Here is a 12,889-nt window from a genome sequence, read left to right on the forward strand (position 1 = left end):
CCTTGAATCCAACCATCTAGTGTTTTCACTGAGTAGTCTACAAAGTCAACCCAGGTCTGGCTCGAGGACTTTTGAGCCCCCCTGAATCTAATCCTATACTCCTCAGTGGAGAATCCAAAGCCCTCAATCAGGGTACCCTTCATGAGGTCATAAGATTCTGCATCTTGTCCAGAGAGTGTGAGGAGTCTATCCCTACACTTTCCTGTGAACATTTCCCAAAGGAGAGCACCCCAGTGAGATCTGTTCACTTTTCTGGTTACACAAGCCCTCTCAAAAGCTGTGAACCATTTGGTGATGTCATCACCATCTTCATATTTAGTTACAATCCCTTTAGGGATTTTCAACATGTCAGGAGAATCTCTGACCCTATTTATGTTGCTGCCACCATTGATGGGTCCTAGGCCCATCTCTTGTCTTTCCCTCTCTATGGCTAGGATCTGTCTTTCCAAAGCCAATCTTTTGGCCATCCTGGCTAACTGGATGTCCTCTTCACTGGGGCTATCCTCAGTGATTTCAGAGGTGTTGGTCTCTCCTGTGAGGGAACCAGCATCTCTGACTATTATTTTAGGAGTCAGGGTTTGAGGGACCCTGTCCTCCCTAGATAGGACTGGTAGGGGGGAATTTTCCTCCAAGTCACTATCCTCTTCCTCTGAGTTGCCACCCTCAGAGGGGTTGGCCTTTTCAAACTCTGCCAAAAGCTCCTGGAGCTGTATTTTGGTAGGTTTGGGGCCCATTGTTATTTTCTTTATTTTACAGAGTGACCTTAGCTCCCTCATCTTAAGATGGAGGTAAGGTGTGGTGTCGAGTTCCACCACAGTCACATCTGTGCTAGACAGTTTGCTTCTAAAAGTTGGAATACTTTTTAAGAATCTACAACTGGTTCTAGAATCTAATTCAAACTTTTACAAACTTTTAAACTCTAAAAGAAATGCTAAACAGGATCTAACACAAGGCCCTAGCAGGTCTTTTAAGAATTTAGAAAACTTTTTCAAATTGCAAAAATCAATTTCTAATGACAATTTTGGAATTTGTCGTGTGATCAGGTATTGGCTGAGTAGTCCAGCAAATGCAAAGTCTTGTACCCCACCGCTGATCCACCAATGTAGGAAGTTGGCTCTGTATGTGCTATTTCAAAGTAAGGAATAGCATGCACAGAGTCCAAGGGTTCCCCTTAGAGGTAAAATAGTGGTAAAAATAGATAATACTAATGCTCTATTTTGTGGTAGTGTGGTCGAGCAGTAGGCTTATCCAAGGAGTAGTGTTAAGCATTTGTTGTACATACACATAGACAATAAATGAGGTACACACACTCAGAGACAAATCCAGCCAATAGGTTTTTATATAGAAAAATATCTTTTCTTAGTTTATTTTAAGAACCACAGGTTCAAATTCTACATGTAATATCTCATTCGAAAGGTATTGCAGGTAAGTACTTTAGGAACTTCAAATCATAAAAATTGCATGTATACTTTACAAGTTATTGACAAATAGCTGTTTTAAAAGTGGACACTTAGTGCAATTTTCACAGTTCCTAGGGGAGGTAAGTTTTGGTTAGTTTTACCAGGTAAGTAAGACACTTACAGGGTTCAGTTCTTGGTCCAAGGTAGCCCACCGTTGGGGGTTCAGAGCAACCCCAAAGTCACCACACCAGCAGCTCAGGGCCGGTCAGGTGCAGAGTTCAAAGTGGTGCCCCAAAACACATAGGCTAGAATGGAGAGAAGGGGGTGCCCGGGTTCCGGTCTGCTTGCAGGTAAGTACCCGCGTCTTCGGAGGGCAGACCAGGGGGGTTTTGTAGGGCACCGGGGGGGACACAAGTCCACACAGAAATTTCACCCTCAGCGGCGCGGGGGCGGCCGGGTGCAGTGTTAGAACAAGCGTCGGGTTCGCAATGGAAGTCAATGAGAGATCAAGGGATCTCTTCAGCGCTGCAGGCAGGCAAGGGGGGGCTTCCTCGGGGAAACCTCCACTTGGGCAAGGGAGAGGGACTCCTGGGGGTCACTTCTGCAGTGAAAGTCCGGTCCTTCAGGTCCTGGGGGCTGCGGGTGCAGGGTCTTTCCCAGGCGTCGGGACTTAGGTTTCAGAGAGTCGCGGTCAGGGGAAGCCTCGGGATTCCCTCTGCAGGCGGCGCTGTGGGGGCTCAGGGGGGGCAGGTTTTGGTACTCACAGTATCAGAGTAGTCCTGGGGTCCCTCCTGAGGTGTTGGATCGCCACCAGCCGAGTCGGGGTCGCCGGGTGCAGTGTTGCAAGTCTCACGCTTCTTGCGGGGAGCTTGCAGGGTTCTTTAAAGTTGCTGGAAACAAAGTTGCAGCTTTTCTTGGAGCAGGTCCGCTGTCCTCGGGAGTTTCTTGTCTTTTCGAAGCAGGGGCAGTCCTCAGAGGATGTCGAGGTCGCTGGTCCCTTTGGAAGGCGTCGCTGAAGCAGGATCTTTGGAAGGCAGGAGACAGGCCGGTGAGTTTCTGGAGCCAAGGCAGTTGTCGTCTTCTGGTCTTCCGCTGCAGGGGTTTTCAGCTGGGCAGTCCTTCTTCTTGTAGTTGCAGGAATCTAATTTTCTAGGGTTCAGGGTAGCCCTTAAATACTAAATTTAAGGGCGTGTTTAGGTCTGGGGGGTTAGTAGCCAATGGCTACTAGCCCTGAGGGTGGGTACACCCTCTTTGTGCCTCCTCCCAAGGGGAGGGGGTCACAATCCTAACCCTATTGGGGGAATCCTCCATCTGCAAGATGGAGGATTTCTAAAAGTTAGAGTCACTTCAGCTCAGGACACCTTAGGGGCTGTCCTGACTGGCCAGTGACTCCTCCTTGTTTTTCTCATTATTTTCTCCGGCCTTGCCGCCAAAAGTGGGGCCTGGCCGGAGGGGGCGGGCAACTCCACTAGCTGGAGTGTCCTGCTGGGTTGGCACAAAGGAGGTGAGCCTTTGAGGCTCACCGCCAGGTGTGACAATTCCTGCCTGGGGGAGGTGTTAGCATCTCCACCCAGTGCAGGCTTTGTTACTGGCCTCAGAGTGACAAAGGCACTCTCCCCATGGGGCCAGCAACATGTCTCGGTTTGTGGCAGGCTGCTAAAACTAGTCAGCCTACACAGATAGTCGGTTAAGTTTCAGGGGGCACCTCTAAGGTGCCCTCTGTGGTGTATTTTACAATAAAATGTACACTGGCATCAGTGTGCATTTATTGTGCTGAGAAGTTTGATACCAAACTTCCCAGTTTTCAGTGTAGCCATTATGGTGCTGTGGAGTTCGTGTTTGACAGACTCCCAGACCATATACTCTTATGGCTACCCTGCACTTACAATGTCTAAGGTTTTGTTTAGACACTGTAGGGGTACCATGCTCATGCACTGGTATCCTCACCTATGGTATAGTGCACCCTGCCTTAGGGCTGTAAGGCCTGCTAGAGGGGTGTCTTACCTATACTGCATAGGTAGTGAGAGGCTGGCATGGCACCCTGAGGGGAGTGCCATGTCGACTTACTCGTTTTGTCCTCACTAGCACACACAAGCTGGCAAGCAGTGTGTCTGTGCTGAGTGAGAGGTCTCCAGGGTGGCATAAGACATGCTGCAGCCCTTAGAGACCTTCCTTGGCATCAGGGCCCTTGGTACTAGAAGTACCAGTTACAAGGGACTTATCTGGATGCCAGGGTCTGCCAATTGTGGATACAAAAGTACAGGTTAGGGAAAGAACACTGGTGCTGGGGCCTGGTTAGCAGGCCTCAGCACACTTTCAATTGTAAACATAGCATCAGCAAAGGCAAAAAGTCAGGGGGCAACCATGCCAAGGAGGCATTTCCTTACAATGGCCATATTCATGGACGCAAAACATCAAGATGCACAGTTCCAAACAAAAAAGTTGGAATACACTTGACCCAATTTGGGGACAGCAAAAAGAAAAAGAAAGACAGGTCCCTGAAAATATCCAATATTTTGGAACAAGTGCCCTCACTCAACAACTGGGGACCTGCTTCATCATCTGGCTTTGCTCCTTGTTGGGCCGGTGCTGCAATGCCCGATGGGCCCCTCAAGGGGGCTCTTTGCCGGAGATCTTTTGTTAAAGATGTTTGCCGGTGGGTGAATGCAATAATGTGGGGATTGGTGGAAAAAAGCTGTTAAAAATAGCTAGAGGAAGAAAACTATTTAAATAGAACAATTTATTAGCAAAAAAAAACAAAACCCTCTGTCATGAATAAAGGCAATGAGTTAGGGGAAAATAGAATAATGTCTACTCTACCCTATTATATGTAATTTCAAGTACCCACAAAACCCTGTTTTCAGGGAATGTGGTGGGTCAGAATCGGTCGTCCCTATACAGTCCTCAAATAGGTCAACATGTTTCTCGCTCAAGTAGTCATGAAAGATCTAGTGCGATTCGTCAGGACCTCAAATCACCTACCTAATCCTCACTCCTCTGATGGAATAAATTATGTGACCAGGAACCCTCCTCACAATGAAGGATGGGCCCTATAGGAATGTCGGAGGAATTCAAAAAGACCCGTCATTAACGACCATCTTCTTTGTTGAAAAAACGGTGTTATACACCTACCCAGTCTCCACATACCCTGAAACATATTCACGGACGTCCACTGGTAAGATTTGGGTCATTATGTCTGTCTCTCTGGTAGGACTGGGCACTGCTGATATTTCTGGATGTACCTCACATTCTTGCCCAAAGGTAAATTGTGAAAGGAAAAAAAAAATAGGAACCATTTTGCACTAAATGTCATTTGCAAGACATATCTCAGTGCCACCACCCAGTAGAAATGTGCAGAAAGTGAGGTCTTGCTGTAGACCTGCAAGGTACATTGATAACAAATGCATACACGCTATTTCATCGTCAATGTAGCCCATGTGGTGGTTCAGCATATTGAAATGCTCAGTGGCTAAGATATGGACATGTGGGTCAGCAGGAAACTTGGAGCCTTGCCTAGGTTATAATCCAAGCTCTGGCATTTGATTGCAAATTATGTGAATCTGGAAGTCACTTAATCTTCTTGTGGCTAAAGTTATAAATATGTATGAAATCTAACACATCTTAATTTTCAATGAAAAAGTCATTGTGAAATGTGCAAAAATTCCAATCGATGTATAGCACTCCGTTGCTATTGAGATAATAGTGTGCCATATGAAATCTCAATATATATACCTATACAGAGGGTTCTATAGCCCTTCAGCAAAGGTAGTTTTTCAAGGTGCAGTAGAGCCGTATCTTTGAGTGAAATGTATTCCATTGGCCCTGAACTTAGCTGTCTTCTAGTCATGACCAAAGTAGTAGTTCTGGGATGCATCACAGGCATGCAGTCAGTAAGCTGTTTTTTAAAGTGAATATAATTAGTGTTCCTCGGTTATTGTGTACTTGATTTCCGCTTCTTTCATGCCGTAGGTGCTGTCAGAAGTAAAGGGCCTGTAGTTCAGTATACTCAAGACTTAACTGGTGCTGAAACATCAGGCAGAACTGTCGACCAGTTCCAGCTGCTTCCGCCTCCTTCATCTGATTCTCCACAACTGGTTGAAATGGAGTAAGTCTGGTATTATTTAGTTTATTTCTTTTCATTGCACTGCTTAGAGACTATGTGGCTAGTTAATTTTGCTTTCTGGTGGAACGTAATTGCCAGGAGTAGCGTGGGGATAGAGAAAGGCCACTGCAAAATGATTACAGGAAGAGAAGCCATCCAACTATGTAAGACTTTGTTAGGTGCAAAACTTTCTTTAGCAGCTAACCTGATGTTCCCTCTTTTTTCCCCCTCTGCTTCGCTTACCTCTGCTATCGTTTTGCACCTAAGCAGTCCAGAAAGTCAAATGTCACTGTCGAGGAAGCAGCAGGTGGCAAAGAAAAGCACTTCATTCCGTCCTGGGTCTGTGGGGTCTGGACAGTCCTCTCCATCATCCCCTGTTCTTAGTGAGGCTCCCTTGACACCAGTTCAAGCTCTCACTCCAGCCCCACTACCGGCCACCAGAGCCATGGTCAGCCAGCAGTATCGGTAAGTTGCCACATTTCCTATTAAGTAGTTATCAGACTTCATGGATGCAGATGTTTTACTTATCTTGGGGTGCTCTTGTTTGTCAATATGATTTTGATGATAAAATGGCAATATTTTTTTTTCCAGACAAAAAATATATGAAATTGTCAATATCAATCACTTTATATTATTTTTCCTGAGCAATAATTTTTCATTTGCCTCCTGATTCTTCTCTCACTTTACCTCTTTTTGAGCCACTCAGACACTGTTTCTCTTTCCCAAGCCTGCACACTTCCCAACTCAGATGGCTCTGGAAATTGCTATAGAAGTCATTGCCATTCTCACACCAGATCGTTCTGTAAGCCCCTTTTCTTTATCTACTAATCGGGCCGGACTGGGAACCCAAAGCAGCCCTGGCAGTTTTGTTGGACGAGCCCCTGGGGAGGAGTGGGGGGTGGAGGTGGAGGTTGGGTACAAGTGTGGAACACTGCAGCATTTGTTACTGGAGGCTGATATTGCAGCACCTCTGCAAAATCTTCCCCAAGTAACAAAATCTGCCCCCACCTCTGCAAAACCGGCCCCCACCCTTCCAGCCTCCCAGGAAAACGCCTGATGCCCTCTATGGCCAGTCCGGCCCTACTACTAATGGGAATAGAAAGGGGACTTGCGGGTCACTGTTGAGAGCTCTAGGGGCATAGTCGTTTGGAGCCAGATATAGAGTGCACTTGAAGTTTTGCCTTTGCCTTGTTTCTAGTACCAGATTTACAGGAGCATGCAATTTATTCTTCACCGATCTCAGTTAAAAAATGTGTTGAAAGTCTGGAGTTTTGCATTGTTTCAGCTTTCTTTTAGCAAGGTATTTTAATTGTTGTATGTAATGCCACTTCAGAAAAGCATATGAGATTCTAGTGATAGAGGTAGGGAATGTATTATACTTTTGTGGCAACATCAGGGGGAAGCCTATGGCTCCAGGGGAAGGCACTTGTGTGACAGTGGTAGGTCAGTGTAAGTGAATGATAATTATAGGCAAAGGCTTAAATTCCATAGGTGCAGAACCATACAAGTTTAGTATTGAATAAGTCCTTACTATTGGATGGTGGGAAGGTAAGAGAAGGCTGAATTATTCAAGAGGTGTTAAATAAGAATGTTGCCTCTGTTCAGATAGTGATGTGCACTTAAATATGAAAAGGACCTTCTTGGTTGCTGTTAAATTGAATGTCTCAGCTGAAAGGCAGATTATTGACTGTGCCAGAAGCAGACCCCCGCTCCAAGAACAATGCTGGTGTTATATTGGTCAATGATTCGAGGAAACATATAGCTTTGGCTTCTCCAGTATTCTAGGGGAGAACATTGTTTACAAGTCACTTGAAGACATTTAAAGCAATCAGTTTAAAATCACCTGTCTATTGACTTTCGGTCTGTAAGTATTGCAGGAATGTCCTCACGTGTTCTCTGTCACACAGGTATACAACTGTGCCTGGCGCTCCTACTCAGTTTCCTGGGATGACGGATCGGGTCCCAGTGGATGTGTCCTACCGCGCCCCAACGGAGAAGCTGGTCTATATCCCTCATGTGTGTAACTATACCTGCCTTTCCCAAGTACGGCCCAGGAAAAAAGACCAGCATCGTGGCAAAAACCCACTTCTTGTGCCACTTCTCTATGACTTCCGTCGCATGACAGCCAGACGGCGTGTAAACCGCAAGATGGGTTTCCATGTCATCTACAAGACGCCATGCGGGCTGAGTGTGCGTACAATGATGGAGATTGAGCGCTATCTTTTCGAGACTGATTGTGACTTCCTTTTCCTGGAAATGTTCTGCCTGGACCCCTATGTGCTGGTTGACCGCAAGTTCCAGCCCCAAAAACCCTACTATTATATTCCAGACATAACATATGGCCGGGAGGATGTTCAGCTTTCCTGTGTGAATGAGATTGACACCACACCTCCACCACAGGTGGCATATAGCAAAGAGAGGATCCCGGGCAAAGGTGTTTATATTAACACCAGCTGGGAGTTCCTGGTGGGCTGCGACTGCACTGACGGCTGCAGAGACAAGTGAGTAGCAAAGCTATTATTATTTTACTGTTCTCGATTCTTAGAGCTCTTAGCTTTGTGAAGTGAGATTTGAAGGATGGTTTTATTCTATTTAGTTTATGAAGCTGTATAGTCTGTCTCAAAATGCTTCAAAATATCATATCCCTGAAGATAACCCAGCAGGTAACATTAAACTAGCAACCTTAGGTTAAACATTTAAGGCATATCTGTGTGTTTTTGGATGTAGAATGCTTTCAGTGATACTGGCTGAGTGTATTGCATTTGTAGTATTTTAGATATGAAGAATAGTAACAGTTTCCATCAATAGGAAACACACTCATGCATGTGTTTGGAATAGTTAAGTGGATAATTACGATTGTGAGAAGTTACTGTGGCCTGCTGGAGACTTATGTTCATATGTGATCTTATTACTAACCTTGTCTGTTTGCAGAAAACTTAATGTGGGTTAACCAAGACATTGCAGTATGTGCTTTATTTACCATTTGTTGGCTTTGTCACTCATTTTCATGATTATTTGATGGATTGTCTTCCAGTTATTGTCTTTATTTCTTCCACTGGAGCATAGCTTCTTTCCCATCCTTCTTATTCACTTCTTTCTATTCTTCTCCTGTTCACTTTTAGGAAATTACCACTTTTTTTGGGTGGTAAAGCACTTCAAGAGTGCGTGTATTTTTCAAGGTCCCCACTTCAGTCCAAAACAGTCTTCCCAACTCCAGTCCTCTCCACTCCAATGTGACCCATTTGAATCTAAAACCATCTTCCCCTATCCAGTCTGCCCAACTCTAATCCAAAGCAATCTGCCCTACTGCAATACGTCCAACTCCAATCCAACCCAATCCAATTTAATCCACCTCACCCCGATCTAGTTCACTTTCCCAAACCACCCCCCTCCAATCCAAAACATTCTGCCCCACTCCAGTCCAAAACAGTCAGTCAGTCAATCAATCAACCAGGATTTGTAAAGCGCAGCTAATCACCTGACAGGGTGTCCAGACACTTAAAGTCCTGAAGACTCATTCCAACAGCCAGGCATTGAGAGCCCTTTGCAGTTCTGGAAGTATGTGAAGGTCTGGATTTGCATGGGGTGGCTGCACAAAAAACAAGGGCGGGATAGGGGGGTTAAGCAAGGAGAAAGCAGTGAAAACAAGGGAAAAGCAAGGGGACGGCACACAAAAAATGGTGGAAAAGCAAGGAGAAAGCAGTGACAGTGAGGGAAAAGCAAGGAGAAACAAGTGAGAAAGGAGGAAAAGCAAGGAAAAGGCACTCAAAAATGGGGGGGAAAGAAAGTAGAAGACAGAAGCAAGAACGATGCAGCAGCACAAGGAGAGCTGGTCCTGGGACCTGCTCAGTGGGGGTGCTCTGTGGGCTCCATTAAGTAGGTCCTGGGAGGAAGGAGTGGTGGTGGGTAAATTCCTAACTGGACTTTTCTTGCCACATAAATTGAAAATGAAAAGTTAAACAGTTGACATAAGCAAGCAGATTCAAAGCGCCACGGCCGCCATGAGCATGAGCGCGAAAGAGAGACACAAAAGGGAAAAAAAGTTTGCTCACAGTCACACATGCAATTATTCATGCAAGAGGGTCGATGGCCAAGGCGGTAACAAAACTGCCCCAAGGAGAGACAAACAAAAAACATTCACCAGTGATAACAAAGGATTTTTTAAAGGCAAGTCCCCATGAATGAGTGATAGTGATGGGTGTGCTGTGGGCGTGGTCAAAAGCCCACAGATAGATTACAACAGGTCAGAGTGCTTGCGCGCTCAGCCTAAGAGCGGGGGAAAAGCAAGGAGAAGACAGGTCAAAGAGCGATGCAATGGAACAGGGAGAGGTGGACCTGGGGACATTCTGCCTCCACTCCTAACCATAACAGTTTGCCCCACTCCAGTCTGCCCCAGCCTAATCCAAAATAATCTCTACCTCTCCAATCTGCCCCACTTTAATCCAAAACAATTTGGCCTACTCCAGTCTGCCGCACTCCAGTCAGCCCCACTTCAACACAATCCTCTTTACCCCAATCCAGTCCACCCCACTGCATCCCATTGCACCTCCTCTAATACACCAGTCCAATCCACTGCACTCCAGTTCAGTCAACCACAATCCACCCCGCTCCAATCCACCCAACTCCAGTTCAACCACTCCCGTCCAATCCACTGCAACCCAATCCACCCCACTCCAATCCATCCCAATCCAATTAATTAAAATCCAGTACTCTCCTTCCCAGTCCAATCCACCATACTCAAATCCACCCACTCCAAAACAAAACACCACTTCAATCCACCCCACTTCAGTCCACCCTACTCCAACCCTCCCCACCCCAACTAAGTATGCTCCAGGTCCAGTCTGATGCCTGGGGGAAATAAGGTAAGGCTTCTCCAACTAGAATATGTCGCTCCCAGGTCAATTGTTACTGAAGGTAAGTAACTTGTTCCTCATTCCAATCCACCCCACTGCATTTGAATCCACTCAGTACCACTGCAATGCACCCCACCCCATGAAATCCACCCAACTTAAGCCAGTCAACCCCACTCAGTCCAGTTCACCCCACTCCAATCCGGGACACTCCGCCTCAGTGCACTCCAATTCACCCTACTCTTATCCAACCCACCCCAGTTCAATCCACCCAAATAAAATCCACTACAATCTAATCCTGTCCAATCAATTCCAACCCAATCCACTCCAATCCACCCCAGTCCACCCCCTCCAGTCCACTGTCCTCCTGTCCACCCCACCTCACTTCACTCCAATCCAGCCCACCTCACTCCAGCCCAAACCACTCCACCCCACACTAATCCACCTCATTCTGGTCCAGTCCACCCAGCTACAGTTCAGTGAATCCAACCCCCCACTCAAATCCAATCCATCCCACTCCAGTCCAATCCATCCCACTCCATCCCACCCCAGTCCAATCCATCTCACCCCACCCCAGTCTACTCCACCACACACCAGTCCAGTCTAAACCATCACACTCCAGTTCACCCCACTTCAAATCATCTGATTCCAATCCAACCCACTGCACCCAAATCCAATCCATCCCACCCCAGTCCTGCCACTCCAGTTCAGTCCTCCCACCCCAATCCAATCTACCCATGCCAATCCACTCCATTTAACCCAGTTCCATTTCAATCCACCCCATCCTGTCTACCTACTCCAAATCACCCTGCTCTACCCCCGTACAATCCACCCAATCTACACCAATCCAGTCCACCAACCTACCTCAATCCACTCCATCAGTTTCCACCTCCACTCTGCCACTGAACTCTAATCAACTCTGTGGCACTCTATTCCATCAAATCCACTCCACAACACTATTCCTCCACTCCACTCTGACACACCATGCCACTAACTTTTAGTCACATGTTTTTTTTTTTTTTTTTTTGGGGGGGGGGGGGGGGGGGGAGATGTCCAAGAAATAAATTGCTGCTGGCCCCTCACTTTTGCCCTAGTTTTTTATTTATTTATCTTTTATGTATTTACCGTATCATCTATTATTCAATAATAAATGGTTCCTGCACCAGTTCATATGCATATGCATGTAAGGTGATGCATGGTTCACGCCTACAAAATGAAACAGCCATACCTGCAAACATTGCTGTTTGTAATTGTTGCACAGCATCCGCAAACGTCATTGGCTTAGCCAGTAGGTTAAAAATGTGAGACCTGTTGGCTTTGCCAGTGCTTGATAAAAATGTACCTAGAGACAATAGCGTGGTTATGTTCCAGATTCCATTGAACCAGAATCAATATTAATACGCTTGAGTTGCCAGCCTCCTCTAGTAAAGGCAATTTCAGATGCTGCCACTGCTGCCTGCCTGATTTATGTTTCCTAATAAAACTGTTCGGTAGATTTGTAGTTTGTCGAAGAACGAAGCAGGTACGTGCCATTGGCCAGCACTATACATATGTAGGAGTTCTGACCCGCTCATTATCTTGTCTAATTGGATTCGTCCCTTGAGTGATGGTGGTAATTTAGTTCGATTTGGCTGTTATTAGTCTGTGAAAAGAGTGCTGCATAGTTGTACTTAAAAACCCATTTGACCAGTGTTCTCGCCGACTACTTGATGAATTTTGTGTGCAGTTTCGAATCCTGATATACTGCTAAACTCTTATTTTTTTGCTGACATGATTTTAGCAATAATCTAACAATTCTCTTCTTTTTTTTACTGCTATAAATGATCTACAAATAGCATAATATATGTGTTTCCAGTACAGAGGGTCAGTGGAACTGTTCAGGTTTTATTTTGTATTGTGGCTACTGAAAGATGAACGTAGATAGCGAAAAAGATAAGCTCGAGATATCGATGTTGTATTCCATGTTTTATCATGACTCCCTGAGATAATCTGTTTATTAGTAAAGAAGGCTCCAGGCTGATTCACGCCATGATTTCAAAATGTGGTCAAGTCTAAAACCCAAGACCACATGCTCAAAGCACAGGCAGGTCTTGTCTCTGTCATGTGACATATGTTAGTAGCTCTTTAACTTTAGCAGTTCTTTGAATTTTTCATCTTTTGCTATTCACACTTCTGTAGAAATGAAAGAGTTATTCATTTTTTGAGGCCGGCTGAAGGATAACTGGATGCACTCACTTTGACATCAATTTTTAGCATTACCTCAACAAACAGAATAATAATAATATTTTACAAATTTGTGGAGAAATATCAGCTGTAATTTAAACAGAAAACAGTAAAGTATGAAATGTAGATGCTGACCATCAGTTTGTCAGTGGTAATGCAAATGCAGAAGGTGTGGACATGCGTATTTATGAAAAATAAACACCCGTTTTTAGTTTTACTTAAGTTGAATCATAGCAAAAGCTCCAAATGATTGTGATCTAAAGGCAGCAGCATCATAGATATAACTGTCTGTCAGACACCGACATCCTTAAAAG

General features: G+C 45.4%; 1 protein-coding gene across 4 annotated transcripts in view; it reads left to right on the forward strand.

Moving 5' to 3' along the window:
• Positions 1 to 12,889, forward strand: part of SETDB1 (SET domain bifurcated histone lysine methyltransferase 1) — a 162,301-nt gene that overhangs the window by 79,866 nt on the left and 69,546 nt on the right. For 2 of the 4 annotated variants that reach the window (XM_069218530.1, XM_069218527.1), the window contains exons 11-13: positions 5,370 to 5,505; positions 5,770 to 5,967; positions 7,410 to 8,003. In XM_069218530.1, coding sequence (XP_069074631.1) covers positions 5,370 to 5,505; positions 5,770 to 5,967; positions 7,410 to 8,003 — 928 coding nt within the window. The remainder of the gene's footprint in view (positions 1 to 5,369; positions 5,506 to 5,769; positions 5,968 to 7,409; positions 8,004 to 12,889) is intronic. The other 2 variants (XM_069218528.1, XM_069218529.1) reach the window with 1 other exon arrangement.

Source organism: Pleurodeles waltl, chromosome 12 (genome assembly GCF_031143425.1).
Source record: "Pleurodeles waltl isolate 20211129_DDA chromosome 12, aPleWal1.hap1.20221129, whole genome shotgun sequence".
Taxonomy (NCBI): Eukaryota; Metazoa; Chordata; class Amphibia; order Caudata; family Salamandridae; genus Pleurodeles; species Pleurodeles waltl.